We start from the raw sequence: 20,395 nt of genomic DNA, 5'->3' as shown, positions 1-20,395 counted from the left end.
TCACTCGCACTACGGAACCAGCTGCCCCGCTCTTTAATCCCGATAAAGCTCCCTGTCGATATGGTCGCTTGGTTGCGTGCCAGCCACCGATACTTACCCATGTACGGAATCAATTTCATGCCATTAAACATTTAATCAACAACCCCCCAAACGAGCCCCTCTCCGCGTACTTGCGCTGCTCTGTCCCTGTACTTTCACCACCGACTGGAAAAACCAAACACACTGCCACGATCAGGGCAGTTGTTGCGTGGTCTAAAGCCCACCAAAAAACAACACTCCCTCCGCCTTTTTTCCCCGATGCGCTTCGTAAATGGAAAACGCTTGTTAGCGGTAAACACGAGCGAGTGGGAAATCCCAATCGTCAAGGAAGTGACCGACCGAGTCGATTGGCAGTTTCATAGGTAAAGTGTTGTTGGCGGCGTTGGCTCACTTTTACACGATTCAAATCGCTTTTCCGGCCAATTACTCATTCATCGACAGATGATGTAGGGCAGCGGGTTTCTTTTGTTGATGCCGTGCCTTTTTATTCGAACAGCGTTAGCGTTTGATGTGGGTAAAACAGGGTAAAGTTATGTGCTTTTCTGGTATTGTTAAACATTTTATCAACATAAAACGGCAACATACTTCAAACTAGCTTCACTCGACACAAAAGCAAGTTCAATTTAAACAATAATTTTTCACTCCACTCCACTCCACTCCAGGATAATCAGACGGGAGATTAAACTTTCATGTACCTTGCGCGCCTCACACACCCGATGACTGCCATAATCCACGCCAGCCAGCTGATGAGCTGGATGAAAATTAATTTTCTCCAGTCGTACCAAAACTACCACCAGCTTCTCATTCATGTCGGTTTATTTATCCATCTGAAAAGAAAAACAAAGTATTTTTCTTGCACAAACAAAACTTCTCTTTTTAAAAAACATCTACCAAACATTCATGTCGGGATGTACAAACAAAATCTTATCTTAAATCATAAGCAAAGCCGCCCTAATCCCACCACACCTTCTCGTCAGTGCTCTGTTAGAAGTGCTTAAGTTTTGCCCAGCTTTATCACCACTTCAAATAACCATTCCCGAAATGTGCACTATTAGCTGCAACATGGGCAAACAAAAACAACATTAAACTTCAGCGCTCGATGTCGAGCTGTGAACGGGTGCCTGGTAGTATACGGTACGGTGTGTAAAAACTAAGAACCGAAGCAAGGCAACGCCAAACAACTTTCCCCGTTTTTCCTGTCGCGCAAGTGTCGCGCTGCATCTCAACTTCATCACTGCGTGTTCATCACGGTCGTGTTTTTAGTGAGGCTAACACTGTGGAATAGTTTTTTATGCTTGTTTTCTTTACCAACTGCCAGCACCAACTTTGGACTGATTTGCACCTTAGCGAAGCGAGAAAGAGGGCATGATTTTTTTACTTCACCCGCTATTTTGTTTGTTTGGCTTTGCTTTTTGCAAAGCGACACCCGTGCTAGTGGCAGCTGGTGGATGAAGGAAAGTTTTAATGGTGTGTACAAAATAAAATTAACTTCATGATTTGCCTCCGTTTGTTATGCTAAGGCGGAGACAGCTTTTATCGTGCCTGCCTCTTGCTACGTGATGCGTTGAAAAAGAATGTTTATTTAAAAAAAATCGCAATGCTTTTCATGTGTACGGGAAAATATACATTAAAGATTTTTTTTATATCTGTAAGGACCTACATAAATTGTGTAACGGCTGTAATACTTTCTCACCAACAAAATCTTTTTAATTCACATGATCCTCTATTATCCTTGCTTGATTCTATCAACAGCCAATTGCCTCCCATGCCTCTCGTCCGCGCCCCGCAAAAGAGAAGATTTCATTATAATTAACAATCTTTCCCGAGTACTATCATTGGCTGACGTCAGAGCAGATTACACTCGAGATAGGCTTTGTGCTAGGCTTAAACGTTGACTTCTTCCTTTCTTTCTTTTTTTTGTCTATCCTATCGTACCGACCCGATCGGAAACTGAATTCTACGAGAAGGCCTTGCCCTCTCCCATTTACCAAACCTCGTCCAAAACCCCAACCAGCTCTTAATTATATCACAATTCCGGCAAGAACCGGGCTGGTAGCTGATCGCCGGCGGTCGACTACCCTCAAGCCAGCCGTAGTGACGCACGGCCACTTGCCTTGCGGGGCGAAATCTCTGGCCCTGGGTGTCTCCCGGGTGCAATATAAGCATCTTCGACCGCACCTCTTCATACATGTGATTGTATTCCATCGCAACCGTGCCCTACCCCTGTGCTTGTCGAAGCTTTTAATGAGCTTTTACGATGTGCCAACTGGGAGTACACTGGAACCGGCGCGCGTTACATTACACACTCCAGTGTAATGGTGTGTCGCTGTGTAGAGTTTCCGTGCACGGCCACGGCTTGCCGGAACTGTTCCAATTTCCGCCACGATAATGGCCGTGTGATGTTCGCGACGCTTTTATCTCGGTCACATTTTAACCTCGGCTTATCGGATACACTCGTGAGGCTCGGTAAGATGAAAAGTGACACACCATTTCTCTTCTCCGTTATGGTCCATTCGCCTATGGTGTGCCTTAAGAATGGAACGGTTGGGAGTATTAATAAGCAGGTTAAGTTGGAAGATTAATTTTAAGTTAATGCCGAAGGGAAATACGCCTGCATGTATGCAATGTTTGTGTGACAAATTGGCGTTATAATGATGCTAGCGAGAGCTTTTTGGTTATTAACTACATTGATTGCTAAATTCTAATATTATTATGTCATTCTGGTAAAAAAAATTCGTCGCTAAGGAACATCGTTTAACAGGAAACAACGGAACGACTAAAAAATTCCAATGAAAACCAAAAAAAAAAAAACTATCCACCCCTTGTAATCATCCTTTGTCGCAGACATTCCTCTTTCGAACGTGCTGTTCAGAGAAATAAAGAAAACGTACTGACTTTTTAACAATCGCGCTCGCTTCCTAACGATGATCCAGCTACGATAATGACGATATGGATATCGTTTCGTGCTTCTACGAAAGCGACACCGAGTCGACAAAATTGAGCGATCATCATCTCTTGCCTTGGCACGAGGAGACAAAGATAACGTGAAGCAGCCTTTCTTCAATGGGCGCTGTGCGATATCAAGGTTCATAAATCATCAATGCGACCAAAAGTCGCCACCCATCGTCACACACACACACACACACACACGTCCAAACGGGTGAGGCGCGTTCGCATGTGGAGCTTCCGTTTTCTTGCAACTCACATCACATTTTTAAGGGGCTCTCTTTTCGGATGTCTCTGTGCCGGATTACACGAAAAACTGTCAAAAAAAATACCTTTTTTCTGGGGTGAAAACCCTCCCCATTCTCTATTGGAGGCATAAAGCATCAAAGGCTCTGTCCGGGGGCTCTCGGTCCGTGTATATATTCTGCCAACTCACAGGGCTTCGTGTGTGTCATGTCAAAACTTTCATCATAAAACCCAAAACTCCGGTCCGTGTGTACACCAACAAACCTTCCCGCCGATAATACAAGCTCAGCTAAAATTTGGAATGGAAGAAACGCTTTCATTCACCTGCAGTAGACACCCTCACCTGCTGCTGATGCTGCGTTAGATGATAAGGGGACAAGCTCACATACAAAAAAATCACATAATATTCTGCAAACGCAAGCATCCGGTCAGCGTGTGACAGGGCACGAGGCGTGTGCATTTTTATGAGAAAGGATTCCACATCCTTATCATGCTTAATTTTTCTCCTCCGAAAAGGCATTATTCGCTTGTCACGAAGGCGATCCTTTGTGCTGTCGTAGCCGGGCACAAAGCCGTCCCCCCCGTATCGGTTCCTTTGCTGGGATGAAAAGTTTCAGCTCAGATCATTACCTATTCATTTTTTTACATCTTGCCAACATTTGCTAGCGTAATGATTTGTGGTTTTTTCTTTATCGTGTCGAAATTTCAAATAATTTGCTGTCTCCGAAAAAATAACCACTGCTTGACATCGGTTTTTGGCAGCACATTCCCATTTTACTTTCTGCACATTCTGTTACGGTCAGCAAATACTTGTACAGTGTGTTTGCTCGGTAGAAAAAAGGGCATAAAATCAATCGCAAAGAACCGGCAGAAACACAACCATCAATCAACCGGTACAAATATAAAACACCAATACAAATGGTCGCTACACAAGCAAGCAGCCCGCGTACAAAAAGCACTTTAAAAGTCAACCAGCATATATTTTCAAACACCCTCAACCGGCAAAACTTGGCGACCACGGGGCTACCGGTGGATTGCAAGGACAACACCGTCGAGCCGAGTGAATCGCTGCTATAGAGAGTGAAATCATCCTTGCTTCTGCTATCCCTCCCTATTGGAGGGGCGGACTCCCTATTAGCCAGCTTATGAGAGAGTATTAAAAAAGGGGGCGAAGGTCGGTGTCGAGGAAAAAAAATGCTCGACACAACACATAAAAAAGAGAACACACCACCAACACGTCTACCAGCAGGACGACGGCTCAACGCGCTCGTGGGAATAGGCATTGCCGGGGTGAGATAAAACAGCACCACCGGCCCATTATGTCCACAGGGTGTGCCAGAGTGTTGCAAGCGTCAAACAGTTAGTGTAATTATTTTTCACTAATTCCTTTAAAAAACTAGTTTGCAATAGAAATATCTCCCCAAATTTATACGCACTTATTGCACAGTTTAGATATTTTCCACGCCTCGGAAGCACCCGCTGCTAGAAGCACCAAACACCACCCGGTCACGCCTCAAGCCTCAGGGCAGCATTATGATTCACGCTCTGGTGGTGGTGGCCTGAGCACACGGGCTGAACCCGCAGGGATAAGGCTTTCGTTTTATTTCCATTTATTTTCTTTTTTTACTCTGCCTTTCACTTCCCGGTAGAATGGGTAGGAAATTATTACAGCGCACACCTTTATTTATTGCCAATTTGATGCTCTGACAGGCCGGCCGGACGGCGGTCCCGTAGCACCGTGATAGGTCACGCCTGGCTGATAGCGTGTCTTATTAAACCGTGGGACATGACGTATCCGAACCACGGCGGTAATAATAGCGGCTTCAGTCCATTCAGCATGAGTGTGTGTCTGTATGTATGGTGGATTTCCAGCCAACAGGGAACAGGAAGCTAATATGCTACCCCAAGGATGAGTTACGTTCTTATCTTCGGTGTAGTATGAATCAGCGACCTATGTGTGTAGCACCGTCAGCATGACCCTTCAACACTGCTGAACCAGGCGCTTTGCGTGGTGTATCTTTAATCCTTTCTTTACAACTCCTTATTGAAAACACGACCCACAACCGCCCCCAGACACACACACATACTACGAAGAGAGAGAGAAAGAGAGAAAGAACATAAAGACAGTACGACTTGGAATTCGATTTGCATCTCATTGCTGGGGGGGACACACCGGATGAATGATACGGTTCGTCGACTCGTACTGCCGTGACAAGCTTCCCGGGGTGTTGTGTCCTTCCTACGCGGCATTACGATGCCCACTTAAAGAGTTCGCCCGCAAGATGTGCCATAAAAAAAGGCGCAAACGAAAGCTTCCGCATAAACGGTCGGACCACGGGTCACGGCAAGGGACGGGGGTTAGAGGTGTGAACAATAAAGCAGTATCGTAGCATCAGACAACAACAGTAAAAACAAAAACAACCTCAGCTATAATCGTCTTGCGTGGAGAAGCCTTCCAGCCGCTTTGCATAATGTCACTCCACGGGACGGCCAAACGTCTTTGTTTGGGCGATTTCGCGGCACACCAACCGCAACACTTGGGCCCGCCTGGTAATGGCTCTATATCTATGCTAAGCGCCCTCCCTCCCATTTCCCTGGGATAACTTCTGTTGACATTTGTTTCACTTTTGTCTTTATGGTGGGCAAGTTTTGGCACCACTGGCCAGTTGGTGCTGGGATGGGGGATGATATGTGGCTCGGCTGCGGATGCATAGGGAGAGGGCCCTTTCACGCACGCTACTGCTCCATTGTGGACTCTCCCCAAAAGGGTACCAGGAACTAGGGGTAGCCAGTTCCGAAGAGAATTCATTTTATCTAATCTAGTCCCCGATCGTAACGAGCTGCTTTGCTGAATGCATAATGGGATGGATGAACCTTCGAACTAGAAGTTGGCGTGCTTCCTTTTTTGCAGTGCGGCGAAAGGTGGTACCATACTATCAGCCGCCGAGGCGTAATGCGATTGGAAGTTTTCTAATTAGAAATATGTAAATCGTGCTGCGTCCGGTGGGAACTTGACAGTTAGGTTTTTTTTGTTTTCTCGGACTATTTCTGTATCATGTTTTTTGCAAATCGTATTTTGTATGAATGCCTTTGCATGGTAACTGTTAGCTTTTATATGTTTGTGTTGATGTGTATGATTGCCCAACTGCTAAATTTATTTGAGTAAAAACTTTTACCAAATATTTACATCATTCAACTGGTATCCACATATCAGTCAACGAATTGTTCTCATGTTTTATATTCGTGTAATAAAACACCTTCATAAGCAGCTGTGATGAACGCCTCAAAGTATGCAATAATAGCCTAAAAGTATGCACCATTTGTAGCAACTGCAACATAATAACGGTCACACTGAAAACACATTGAACGATAAGGATTTTAAATTTTACCCTCCATTCACCTAAACACTGAGCTCTCCCACATTTCCTTTCATTGCACAAAATGTGTTTCCACAAAATGAAACGCATACAGTGTGCGCGTCAGGCCTCCCATTGGCCACCTTTTCTGCTCTCGGCATTCATTCTCGTTAGTGCATGAGTTCCCCGGGCTAAATCTCATACATCACTGTCACGAGAGTGATTACGACATCAGTCCTCGCAAATCCGCTTCCATTTTCACTGGCAGCGTTATTTGAATAGCATCGCATTGCTGGCCATCTGCTGCCCGCGTAACGCGTACGCCAAAAGCTGTACACCACTGTGAACACCTGCTCCACACTCTGCTCCTGCTGCCTGCTACTCCAATCATAGTTCGTCTTAATCAAGTGCAAAACACGCCCATGCACAGGTTGCATTTATGGCATGTTTCTGTGTTTTTGTGTATGTGTGTGTGTGTGTGTGTGTGCACCTTTTGCTGCACCCATCCCGAAACCAGTGGGCAAAACCCACGGTAGCCGAAAACGTGCGTCCAACTTCCATTGAAATTTGAAGCGATGCACTCAAACCTCGGCCGCTCTCGCCCTGCCCATCCTTGCCAGCAATCCAGTATCACTACCAGAGCGTTTTATGTTCGGTCTCGAATCGCCTTTATGCCCCCCTCATGTGTCGGCACACAAATCACATGATGCGCACAGCAAACATTCCGTGTCGCCTGTTTCCCTTGTCGTTCCCCACGAAACCTGAGCCGAAACCGATCCCAAAGCATTAACAACCGGAACACGGCAAATGGTGTCCAAACTACCCTGCCCTGCGTGTGTGTTTCGAGTGCTCCAAAAAGCGTACATTTTGGCTACCCGTGGTAATGGAGAATGGGAACCATATGGGGGCCTCAGAGGAGGGAGAATAAAAAAAATACTGACGTATGTGTGTGCAAACTTGAAGTACACCTAGGTGCACAGTTTTTTTGTCGCACCGGGAGCCATTTGGGCAATGTTGTCATGTACGGTAAAGATTGACGTGTGAGGTGAGCATAAAGCTTTCATGCAAATGCTATGTGGCCGAGGGTTCGTCCATGCTAGTGATGGGAAAAACGAAGTATTTGTCAGACTGCCAGCTAGCTCCGCAGTTTTCTGGAATCGATTCCGGATAGTAGGTCCGGAATCAGTTTCCAGAATCGATTCCGGAATCGGAGTCGACTCCGGAATCGGAATCGGTTCCGGAATCGACTCCGAAATCGGCTTCAGAATTTATTCCGGAATCGGCTCCGGAATCGACTCCGGAATCGGCTCCAGAATCGGAATTGGTTCCGGAATCGACTCCGGAATTGAAGTCGGCTCTCGAATCGGAAATGGCTCATAAATTATAATCGGCTACCAAACGGAGTCAGTTTCGGCATCGCCATAAAAACAGGCGTTTGGGTCCAATCATACTACGTATTGATAACCGCAAAAATCCAAATTTACTTGTAAAAGATCCATTCTCATGGAGATTCCCGGACTGATTTCGCTCCGGAGTCAACTCCGGAATCGGCTCCGGAGCCAACTCCAGAATCGGCTTCGGAGCCAACTCCGGAATCGGCTTCGGAATCGGCTCCGGAATCGGCTCCGGAATCGGATCCGGAATTGGCTCCGGAATCGGCTCCGGAATCGGCTCCGGTATCGGCTCCGGAATCGGCTCCGGAATCGATTCCAGCATCGGAATCGGGTCCGGAATTGATTCCGAACACGGAATCAGAATCGGGTAGGTCCGATTCCGACCTCCCACCACTAGTCCATGCACATGGAATGCAACACTGTAGGTGAAAGAAAAACTTTAGAGAGGGAGTAAGAGTGTACTGATGCAAGTAAGGAACGTCTGAAAAATAATAAGCTTGACATGGAACACAGTCATTAGGGTTGCTGAAGCTGGCTGACTGCATCATTAGAGAGTTGTTGCATTGAAACACAATGTGAACACCTACAGCACAAGCACAGTTATTGCAGCTTGAAATTTCATAATGAATAACGTTTGCAGCCAGCCTGTAAATCAGTTCTATGATGATCTTGTTTCTCTGTTCAAAATCGCCTACAGTTATGCAATTGACAATACAAATCCTACTTCTTACGAAGTTGTTCAACAGTCCATGATTTATTTCTGCATGAGCTATATATATAGGTAAGAGTGCAAAAGTAGTGCACGCCTGTCATTCAGACGTCGCCATGGACAACCTAACTTTATTAACACCTTTCCGATTATTGGACACCTGCAGTCCAATTCGCTTTCAATCACAGTTCACAGCTGACCTTTCACTACCTAGCAGCATTGCCCGTACGCCACACACGTTATGGCCAGTTAACACCAACATCAACCACCAACCGTAGAAGTACACCATTTTGTGATTGCCTTCTGCAGCATGTAATGCAATTTGTTACACCATTGCTGTTGACCCTCCCCTTGACCGGTCGACCAGTTCGTTTGGTGCGTTTATTCGATTATCGATTTGCTACCGTACGTCCGGGTCAGTGAAGTGCACAGTCGTGCCAACAAATGTGGCGTCCCGGTAATGATTTCCCTACTCGACAGCACTCTACAGGGCCACACTCGGCGTAATGGAAATTAAAACGCAAAAGAAGAATCCTTCACTCGCCTCTACCTTCCCCACGGATTGGAGCGGCGATAATCAAATGAAATGTTCGTTTAACTTGATTTTCAATTTTTGAACGCTTTTGAACGAGCAATTTTTCCACGCCCTGGTGTTTCCGCTTTTTTTTTAATTCACAGCATCCATCCGATTTTCTTGCAGGAATTTCCTCCGATCGGGCACTTTTACCTTTGCACGCTCGGTGGAAGCATTTACTTTTCGACCCTTCGCAATGGAAGCAACTGTAATTGGATTTCATTCGTTTGCAGTGGAAACATAAAAGCCTTTCTGTTTCTGCCGCTACACGGGCAATATTAAAATCTGCCCACGTTCGCGAGAGGAAGCAGAACATTGCGCGCTCCACAGTGCGGTGAAACGAACGAAAACGGTGTATGAATGGGTCGAACCGAACAGTGGCAAATGTGTTGGCTTAGTGCTAATTGAGATCTATAGTTTCCCCCTTTCGGAATAATTATACAGAGTTTAACGAGTTTTGAGTTTTCTGATTGGAACCGACAAACTAAAAATGAGTGTTTTTGCAACCATAGAAAACAAAAAACGAATACAGTTGCAAATCTACCAAATGAAACTAACAAGTGAAGTGTTCCTTCACTCAGAAAGATCATCACTAACAAGCTGCTTAATTAACTACGATTTGAAATATTTCGAAATGAATCCTTTCAGTCTAATACGACAACAAATAATACTTATTCGTCCCTCTATGCTTTTTTCGAGTACTTCATTATGTGAAATATATGACAACTTTGTACCATGAATCACTTCAAATCACCAGAAAAGCAAGCAGTGCCTAATTACCAGACCAATTGTCGGTTGCTAAATTCATTTCGGGTTTGCTAATTAATTCTCGAAAATTAGCTCAACAAATCATTAACAAGAATTCAATTATTCAACGTACCAGCATTCCCAGCCACTTTGTCGTGCCAATAATCCAACCGCCAGTGCTCAATGGCTCTTCGCTCTTTGTCATGACTGTGCATTGGCTGAGAGCAGTCACATAACAGTAACATGTAGTTTCATGTAAATCACTACCAGCATCTCATTTCAAGCTCGGTGCACCCTTCGCTTTAACCGTCCTTTAACCGGCGTGCGTGGTTCTCCACTCCAATAACGACTGGTGGTAAATTTTCCAACGGTGCAGTTGCATAATACTCCCGTCTTTCCCACCTTAGCCGCCCATTCCGTCGCCCCATCCAATCCTGACGATCCTGACATTCATCCGACCAATGATAAATGGCTAAATCTGTTCGGTTCGTTTGGTATGTTGTTATCACGTACACTGCCACGCACAACTGGAATCAAAATTAGAGCCTACCGCTGGAGCGGTCCCACGCACCGTTGCTTGTTTGGGTTTGGTGCGTGCCGCCCGTGCATGACCCACAAAAGCCGCTGCAACCGTGTCGCCACTTTGCACCATCCGTTTGCGTTCCCGTGGCAGTTGAAGCAGTAGATTGTACTCCCATCCCAACCTGCAAGGCTCCACGGCGGCGGCGGCTGTCGATGTTTGCAATTAAAATCAAGCTCACATCAAGCGTTCTAGCCAAAGGTTGTGCTGGTGGTTGCACGATACTGTCGGTTGCACGGTCCTAAAAAGCCGCACGCGGTACACCGTGTGCGGACGATCGATAAGTGGACGAATGGGATCGGGCGGTAGATTTGTGGCCTGTGTTTTGGCAATGTTCAGCAGAACTTCGGGAAGAGTTGCCCGATTTTGTGCCTCGTCAAGCGAAAAACCCGCCCCAGCCCGTGTGACCGTGGCATACACCTCTTCCACTGCCCGAGCCGGCCAAAAAGTTGGCATAATGAAAATGGGAACGTTGGAAACTTTCCAACATATTACAGTATTTCTTGATGTTTGCTGGCAATGACGTTTATATTGGTGCGTGTGTGTGTGTGTGTGTAAGACACGGAACCAGTGAACCTGAGTTTCAACATCGTTTCACTCATAGATCGCTCTTATACTTTGGCAAACGTTCCGGTACAACTTTGTACCGTTGCTGTTCGAGTTTTTCATTAGTGTGTGCTGTACCGCAAAAAGAAACTCCCTATATCTGTAATATAAAGCTGGGTCTCATTCTGCCACGAGCTCGTTTAAGAACACTTCCTCCTTTCCAAGGCAACGTGACCGTTGGTGGCCCAGTTTAGCATCAACTTGAAACGTTTTCAAGACGCTACCAAGACGCCGCTGCCCGGCTGGAAACCGTCCGACGGGCGCACATTGGTGCTTTACGTTTTGATGAGCTTTTGCCATAATAATTCTTCTGCTCAGTTTAAGTGAACTCAATTTTTCATTTAATCTGTTCTCGGCGCGGTCCCAGGACGCCGAGACCGGCAACCGACCGGGAAAATGGCACGAAACGGACGAGGCTGGCTTTCTGGTTTCGCAATCAGATTTAATCATTTTCATAAATTCTAATTTCACCAGAATATTAGTGGGCTTTTCTCATCATGATTGGCTTCAATTGAGGGCGACGGTATTCGTTGGGTTCCGGGGAGAGGGCCGTTACTTCAAGCTGGTGCAAAACGGTTCTCATTACGTAATGGTTTGCGGTTAGGTACTCATTAAGCGTTTTTATGTTGATTTCAATTCTGATTTGCTCTACAGCGCTTGACACTGTGCACACTGTGGAAGCGTACATGACTTTTGTTAGACAGCCAATAGATGGAAATAAAAGGTGTTTTTTATTGGTTGTTTTTCTTCCTCTAATTACAGAACTACATCGAAGGATCCCTATTCACTCACTGAAGGCAGAAAGGCTAGAATAAAGCATCAAACGGAAATGTCTCTCAACCATATCACAGGACGTAGGGAACGTTGGATATGAGTCTTCAAAATGGCCACATCCTCACAGCAACAGCAAAGCAGCACTCAATCAACATCATCTAACTGAGCATGGAACAACTTCTCAACCAATCGAAACCATGCGAAAACTTAACAAACTATGTTGAACTTTAAACCAATAGTCAACGTGACTCAGTGGAAGAAGATAAACCGATTCTAAAATTATTAAATCTTGCCACACCGATCCGGTTGTCCACAATATATGACAGCGTGAAGCGCACAGAGAAAGCCGTTGAGTAGTTTCAACCAATCTCGTTCGCTCTCCAAGACGCAGTATCGCTCGCAACCAGCTCAGTGAAGCGGAAGTGGAACCGGAACCTTCGCTGCTGCGGTCACCTCGTTTAAGGTCAATGAAAAGATGGCTACCCCACCGGACAGTCCGATCGAGGAGGTGGTGTACGAGCTAGAGCCTGCCCGGGCACCGAAACCGATTCCGGTCGCGCTCGAGGATCTCTGCCGGCTGACCAAGTTCACCCGCCAGGAGATACGGGTCATGTACAGAGGCTTCAAAACGGTAAGTGTGGTTCGAAGGAAGGGACTGTAGTTGTTGTTATTGTTGTACTGTACTTTGTGTACGGTGTACGCTTCTAAGCCTAAATGCACTATTAAGACAATAGACCATGATGGGTTATTAGAGCAGAAATGATAACATGAGGCATGGCATTAGACGTTCCGTACAAATTGTCCACAGCACTTTGTCATAAACAGAGCAGAGAGCGGTTAAGAGTGTATAGGATTGAAATGGTTAAGGCATGCCTTCAGAAAAAGCATTTTTCTTGATAACAAATCCTGGTCTGAAAATAATCATATGTTTGCGTCGTAGCGCATATGGATGCTGCTCACGTTTTGTTCATACGAGAACGATTACACGGCGTTCCCTTCGTGACATACATTGGACTCGACTCTAACAACGCCTAAAATTATGCAATTTCGCTCACGAAACCCATCTAATGTCGCATGAATAAATCAACCAACATCTTAGACTGGGCATCTGCATCTGGGGGGAATGTTTTGTGTAGTTTGTATTTATTTCTAAAAATCATCATTTTCTGTCTCTCCACCTTCCACAACAGGAATGCCCGGACGGGGTTGTGCACGAGGACAGCTTCAAGGATATCTATGCGAAATTTTTCCCCCACGGTAGTAAGTCAACCACGGCCCTAATTACCAGCAAACCTGCTGACACTTGCCATTATCACACCCTCGTCCTCTCGTTCACAGATTCTAGCCTTTACGCACACTACGTGTTCAAAGCGTTCGATGTCAACTGCAACGGATCCATTACCTTCCGGGTAAGTGCCACCGCAAACGTGTACCGTTAGCGTTGATATGTAGCGTAGGCTTTCGACACGTTCTCACGGTGCCACAAATCTATCATTTGTGCCCGGCGTACCGAAATCCGAGTGTCGCTCGTACTCCAATCCCATCCACCACACGCAATACCAATGCACTTTAAGTACACGCACACACCGTTCATGCTCACCCGAAAGATGGACGCACCAACTCTTGCTCGGCCCAAAATTACGCCCAAACACGCAACCCAATGCTGGGCTGGCTTCTTAGGCCGGTCCAGCACTATTCGTGCCGGTTGTCCGGACGCTTCGCTTTGATCCGGAAGTGCGTGCCCAACCACCGACCACCGGCCCGTGCCACGCAAACCGAACGGATGAGCGTAAAGTTCGATTTAAGTGACTCGGCTATTAACACCAATTAATTATTCAGCCGTACGTTTAGCCGGCACGTTTGGCCCGATTTCGGCCGGGTGAGTCTTGCGGACAGTATAAGGGGTTTGAAAATTAAATTATTGTAGCGCTCGTACCGGGGCGCCGTGCACGGTGCCACTAAGGAGTCCGTTGGGAATTCGGGCGCCGTCCTGCAACCTTGCGACCGAGATTCAAAAGACAACGTGCGAACGGAACGAGTGTGAGTGTGTTCGCGCGAAAGAGAGTGATTGTTATACGAGATCGACGGAATAAGGCGAGCAAAAGTGAGCGAGAGATAGAGAGCCAGAGAGAATGCCACACGGAGCTAGTTTTCCCGCCCCATAATTATGAGCGTAATTAGTTTTCTACCCAGTGACCCCCAGCCCGTTTCTGACGGTAGTTGTTGTCGTCGGTTCTGGCCGCTTTCTACACTTCGGGTCGGGTGTGTTTGTTTATGCTTCTCCGTGATTCGGCGCTCGTTCGCTGCTTCTCACTTTCATCGTTGAGTTTTATTATTTATTTGCGAATGAATATCATTAACGCCACTTAAGTCACTTCCGTGATGGTGGGCTTCCGTACTCTTCATACCGTACCGTGCCGAGCTCGTCCCTTGGCGAATATTAATGAACACAACGGCGCTGGCGAATAAGGCCGGACCTTCAAGTCACTTTTGCGTGCTTGAATGCAATTTGTTTCACCGTTGTAGTAAAACACTTGCCTTATGAGCGTTATTATTGCAACGGATGGAACTATTTGGGACAAAACGCGTGGCAAACAACATTTCCTTTTATTAACTATGCTTCCTGTAGTTTTTTGTCTCTAAAGAATCGCACAAATTTACAAAGTTCAGACTATTTGTTCGATTTTGTAATTATTCTATACGTACCGTAAACCCCTGAGCCTGAAACTATGCAATACGCTTTACTAATCACACGTTGTTGCAGTTCGATCTGCAATTTGTTACCACTTTTGCATAACTTTAGGCGTTTTGTACCCTTGTAATTATCGTTAACTCTTTTCTTATCCCCCTACAGGATCTTCTAGTGACTCTATCCACGCTACTGCGTGGTTCCGTTTACGAGCGATTGCGGTGGACCTTCCGATTATACGACATCAACGGGGACGGCTGCATTAGCCGTGGCGAGCTGGGTGAGATTGTATTGGCCGTGCATGAGCTGATGGGACGCCGTCCCCATCAACCAGAAGACGACCGGAAAGCCCGGGAACAGGTAACGGTCACGCATTTGTTTTGCTTCCTCCCTGAAAGACCCCGTCTAATTGTGCTTGTTCTCCGCATGCCCCCCAGGTCGACCAAGTGTTTGCAAAGCTAGACTTAAACCAGGACGGCATCATCACGATCGAGGAGTTCCTGGAGGCTTGCCTGAAGGATGACGTCGTCACCAAGTCGCTGCAAATGTTTGACTGTCTTTGATGACCGTCGACCGAAAGCGTCTACGCAGGCTTGCGCAAACCAGATCTCGAACGATTCGCGTTAATCCATCTCTAAGGCAGGCAAGAGGACCTGATCTAAGGGGTCGCGTGCTCGATACGCAGCGCGCGAAACGATGGATCAGTGCCCTCGGAACATTAGTGCAGTTGTCTGGATGGATCGGCTGCACTTGGAGCATGTTAATGGTTAAGTTTTACTACAACACCCATGGCTGGGTGGGGAAGGAAAGGAACCTCACCAATAACCAAACTAGCCCCAAAATCACCAGTTAGAGATTCTGGCCAGATGTTCTGGCCTGGTATCGTCCCGTTGCGGTATGGTATGCGCATCTGTGTAGAGCGAGTTTAAATAATCCATTTCTTCCAATGCTTGCATTCGATTCGATTCGAAGTGTCCCCGCTCTCCCTCCCGCTCACTCAAGCCCGGGGGAGACGATCGTTGGCGACCCGTCCATTTGCATTCCGGACGGTTTGTTTGGCACCGTAGTGCTCCGGTCCATATCACACGTTCCAGTACACACCTACGAAAGCAATAACGTTATGTTGATAAGACACTAACATAAAACAAGAGTTCAAGAAGAATAAGAAGGCAAATAATGAAACCGTGACCGTGCCGAGTCGCAGTTGGTGGTGATCGGACAAGATGTTTTAAACATGTTTTTGTTTGAAGTGCTCGTTTGTATTTGTAAATCGATTTGGGTTTATTAGTTCTTTGGTACCGATGGAAGGAACTAGCGATAACGTAGCGCAGCGTTACCCGATGGTCTCGAGAGCGTTACAATAATAATTGAGATTAGTAGATCAGCAGCAGACGAGCTACATTCGTTCATAGTCTCTAGGAAGACTTAGGGCCGCTTTGAGCATAGTGCACAGTGTTGGAATAATCAAAGCAACATACCCTGTTTAGCAGTAGCTGTTGCTGTATACCCAGCGTAGTGTGTTGATAGACAAATTGCAGACAAATGCAGGACAAACAGATACTGACTTCATCCAGTTCATGGTGTAAAGATACAGAGAACAGCTTAGTTGACAATAGACAATCGTTTACAGGTAGTGTTGAGTGAGTAGGAAGCCATCAGAATCATTGTTTGGAGGGGTAGACATGCGGCTTCCTGCAATCCTTTTTTTCAATTCATAGGCAGCTAACATCATTCAACGCATCTGTTATTGTTTTGTTTCCACATGCTGCAAATCATACTAGCCATGTACAGTGCTTCACCATAGGCCCACATTTGACACTTCCGGTGCAACACCGGTCGAACGAACAAATATGATCAGTATTAACAAATTAACCCTATGGTTTTGCTGTGTGGTCTCATGTGTGCTAAAGAATTGATATTGAACGAGATTCTGCCCTGAAGGGGTAGGTAGGTGAAATTTCCACAGCAAACGCCACCCAAAAACAATTTAACAAAACAAGCAGCAGCAGCAACATTGTAAGATAGGAAACTAACACATAACACCAAAAACTACCAATAAGTCAACCCGTAGGGATAACCGAAGCCAGTATGCAAGTAGTAGATTAGCGCAGAACTAATGGGTTGGGGGTCGGAAATGGAAGGGCAGACGTGCAGGAAATGTGGCAAAAACGAATAGCCCAGCATCACCGATGCAAAGGGTGCACAACCGAGCAATGAGGCTGACACGAGAGACATTTTAAATCAAATAGTAATTTTAAACTCAATTAGCTTAAGACGACGATGCAGAGTGAACGCGTGCGCATGGTAAGCCGATGTACTTGTACGAAAGCGAACGACCGGGTCGTCGTCGTTTGAAGAATCTCGTATCCGTTATTCAGTATCTCTTCTATGGGTGTTTCTTCTCGGTATTGCGTGCGTGTGTGTGTGTTTGTGTGTGCGTGTGTGAGAGAGAGTCTATTGCAAGGACTGGTAATGTGCGAACGCAATTGGAAGGGATAGTTCATTAGAAGCGCGAAATGCATGACAGTGTTCCTTAGTGTAGCTAATACTAAACACTTTACTAAGCACTATATAGGGTGCATAACAGAATAGCGTTGTGTGCGCTTCTATAGCATACGAACGCGTTCAGCTACTAGACAAAAATAGGGCTTAACTAGACGCAACGCATGTTCTAGTGCATCGTAGGACTTTTACATAAAGTGTCAGAGCTAACTACATACACTAGCGGCGTGATCGTATTTGAAAAGGAAAATGAAGGAATCTGGTACCGCAAATGCAAACAAACAAAAAACTGCGAACTGTTTATAACATGCCGTTGAAGACAATTTAACGACATAATAACAAACCCGCACCCTTCACTCCCGGATTGCTTGCTTCTGCCGTGGAAACGGTGGATAAATACTTAACTTTACGAAACTTTAGATACATAGAGCTGCGCATAAGTGTCTACATTTTTATGGAAACTAAAACCAGTAACAAAACACAAACTACCTTTCTTGCCATCCCCTCACGCACAAGTACAACACTATGCAGTGTGAATCATTCATATCGTAAAGTATCGTTTTTTCGTCATGTGTTTCATCATAAACTATATAAGCCATCAAATGAGTGCGAGAGATTGCCGGCCATTCTGTGACTCATCTTGATTGCCAGGCTTGAGACTGGCTAAATGTGCGGCAGTTAACTATGTTGGGAGACATTTTTCATACAGATTGCATACTTTAAGGCTGATAGTTGGCAAACGTGACAAAACGCCTCAATATCTGCATTATGTGTAGCAAATCTATCGTACCGTGCTGACGGTTGTATTGGGAATCTCCTTACAAGACATCGTGCCAGGTATCCATTAAACCCACCTTCATTACATTTTTTCCTCGGGAAAGCATCTACAATCAAACTGGAATTGTTAAAGCCGATCATACGTGATCAATTGTACTACTCTGCCCCATCCCGTACCACACACACCCACCCACACACACAACTTAAAATCAAAATCCTATATCGCAACCCGACACAATCAAAACGATCATTTGATCACTTCAGTTTCGAGAAGCCATTTAGTAAGGGCGGGAAGCAGATCGACGCCAGCAATGCCTGTATAAAACAAACACCTCAAATGAGCTCTATTTTTCTAGCGTAAACGTTTAAACTGTTATACATTGTACTGAAACCTGGGTGCTGGGTTGGGTGAGGATGGCGCGTTTTGCTTTGTTTCCTCTTCTCCACTCCGAAAGCAACGGAACACGATTTCCTACCAAACGACCGACTTTTCAACCGAAGCCCGTATGCTCCTCACATACCAGAGCTCGAACGTACATAAATGCTACAAACGAGAAATCATTCTGTCAATTATCTGAGATACACAGCATCGAGGCTGCTCCATTCAACGATCGTCACGTAATTTTACATTTTAACTTGCTCACACTCAATTCATAGACACACACATACACATTGCATACGGTTGTTTTTGCACCATTTGTTAAAAATCACACATGAACAAACAAACACTCGTACATGTAATACGCATTCGCGTTTCCAGCGATATCGCGCTGCATCAACACTGAATGCAAACATAAGGAGGCAAATATTAATATAAAAAAAGAAAATAGAATCAAGTGCAGCAAACAAGTCTGACCGTTCAACAACAAACCCAAATGTTGCTGTAAGACGAATAAAATCTGTTTTTAAATGTACCTGTGTATAAAGTTAGTGGTTTAAAGCATGGCAGGCCGTGCGCTGGCGGCCGATCGGGCGCACACCGGCATACAGGAAAGCTTTGCGATGGCCGGCGGCAGCAATAGCAAAGCAGAGCAAAAAGAGGCAGCGAAAGAAACGAAAAGGTACAGCAAAGAAAACATTCTCTCCCACCAAAAGTATTAGGCAAACTAGCTGTCTACTCCCATCACGGAAGCACGGATCACCGATCCCGATGGAGAGAGAGAGAGAGTGAGCCGATAGTGATGAACGATTAACAGACGTCCGGAAAAGACGAACTTATATACATATAAATTAACACACACAGAAAAAATGAAGATATATATACATCTATACATAGGCCGAGAAATGACAACAAAACACTAGTAACGCGTTAAACAATTTAACTAATTGATCGGTAGTGTAATTAAGATGCAAATATGAGAATTATAAAAAAACTAACAACATTGTTGAAAGCGAAGCTAGTCGAAAGCACCTACGAGTTTGTCAAGATTGTATGGTAAAAGGGGTGGCAGCGAGGAAGTGAAGAATACATTTACTGCAAAATTATCTCTCTAACACACACACACACACACACACACATCTCATCGTCCATCTTACAACTGTTACAAACATTCTTTGAATTTCCATACCTTCATACCTTCATGAAAGCAACTCTGTCCATTTCGAATTTCAACACATACACACACACACACATCCAACGCACCGGATCTTTACTTTCTTCGCGGTTTACCATCATGGCAGCAGCAGCATTTACTGTACATTGTGAGCAAGGAATCATTCTAGCGCACCGCTGTTTAAATAAATGAAACTGGTTATCAATAAGTGTTTACGGCAAATTTAAACCAAACAGCGTTTCGTTCAATTAACCCATTCGAATCCTCCCCCACCCGACCGAAAAGCAGACACAAACACCGGTGCTTTGAATTGTTTTGGTTATTGTTTTTGTTTTTTTGCTTTAATTTCACTTTTGTATTTCATATCGAAGGTTTAGTGCATAATGATTTTGCAACTCTTAAATAGTATCGATGCTAGAAAAAGGGAAACAAATAATACAAAAAAACGGTACTAGTATCTATCGTTTCCTTTCCAGCATCGCCTCTACGTAACAATAAATTAGCGTCATAGACGTGTAGGAGATTATATTCCGTATCGTACAACTGCTTCTTCCTGCACGCCATCTCCTGCACTACTGAACTGACCAAGCGTCCTTCGTTCGCCGCACTAACATACGGGGGGGGGGGGGGGGGGGGGGAGTGTACACGCACGCAGTGCGAGGATCTATATGCGCGCAAAAGGTAAGTAAGAAAAAGGAGCCCTACGCTACGCTGCTTAAAATATACGATCAATTCCGGCTCGAGCTACGCAAAACCAAATCATACTGCATACTGCTGCTACTGCTTCCCATAACTGATTGCCTCGCGCACAAGCGTATCGGAACAAGCGAACTGGTGACGGCACCCAGTTTGGGTGTACTAATTGTAATAAAAAAATAAACAAAACGACTGTTTTCCGATTAT

The 20,395-nt window shown here is 45.4% G+C and overlaps 1 protein-coding gene across 4 annotated transcripts in view; it reads left to right on the top strand.

Moving 5' to 3' along the window:
* LOC120953974 (Kv channel-interacting protein 1) overlaps positions 1-15,579 on the top strand; it is a 30,121-nt gene extending 14,542 nt beyond the window's left edge. For 3 of the 4 annotated variants that reach the window (XM_040374441.2, XM_040374439.2, XM_040374438.2), the window contains exons 3-7: positions 11,960-12,602; positions 13,162-13,231; positions 13,310-13,380; positions 14,826-15,020; positions 15,098-15,579. In XM_040374441.2, coding sequence (XP_040230375.1) covers positions 12,447-12,602; positions 13,162-13,231; positions 13,310-13,380; positions 14,826-15,020; positions 15,098-15,223 — 618 coding nt within the window. In that variant the 5' untranslated portion in view covers positions 11,960-12,446 and the 3' untranslated portion in view covers positions 15,224-15,579. The remainder of the gene's footprint in view (positions 1-11,959; positions 12,603-13,161; positions 13,232-13,309; positions 13,381-14,825; positions 15,021-15,097) is intronic. The other variant, XM_040374442.2, reaches the window with a different exon arrangement.
* Positions 15,580-20,395: the final 4,816 nt, after the last annotated feature.

This window comes from Anopheles coluzzii, chromosome 2, assembly GCF_943734685.1.
Source record: "Anopheles coluzzii chromosome 2, AcolN3, whole genome shotgun sequence".
NCBI lineage: Eukaryota > Metazoa > Arthropoda > Insecta > Diptera > Culicidae > Anopheles > Anopheles coluzzii.
This window is presented reverse-complemented; position numbering and strand designations above follow the sequence as displayed.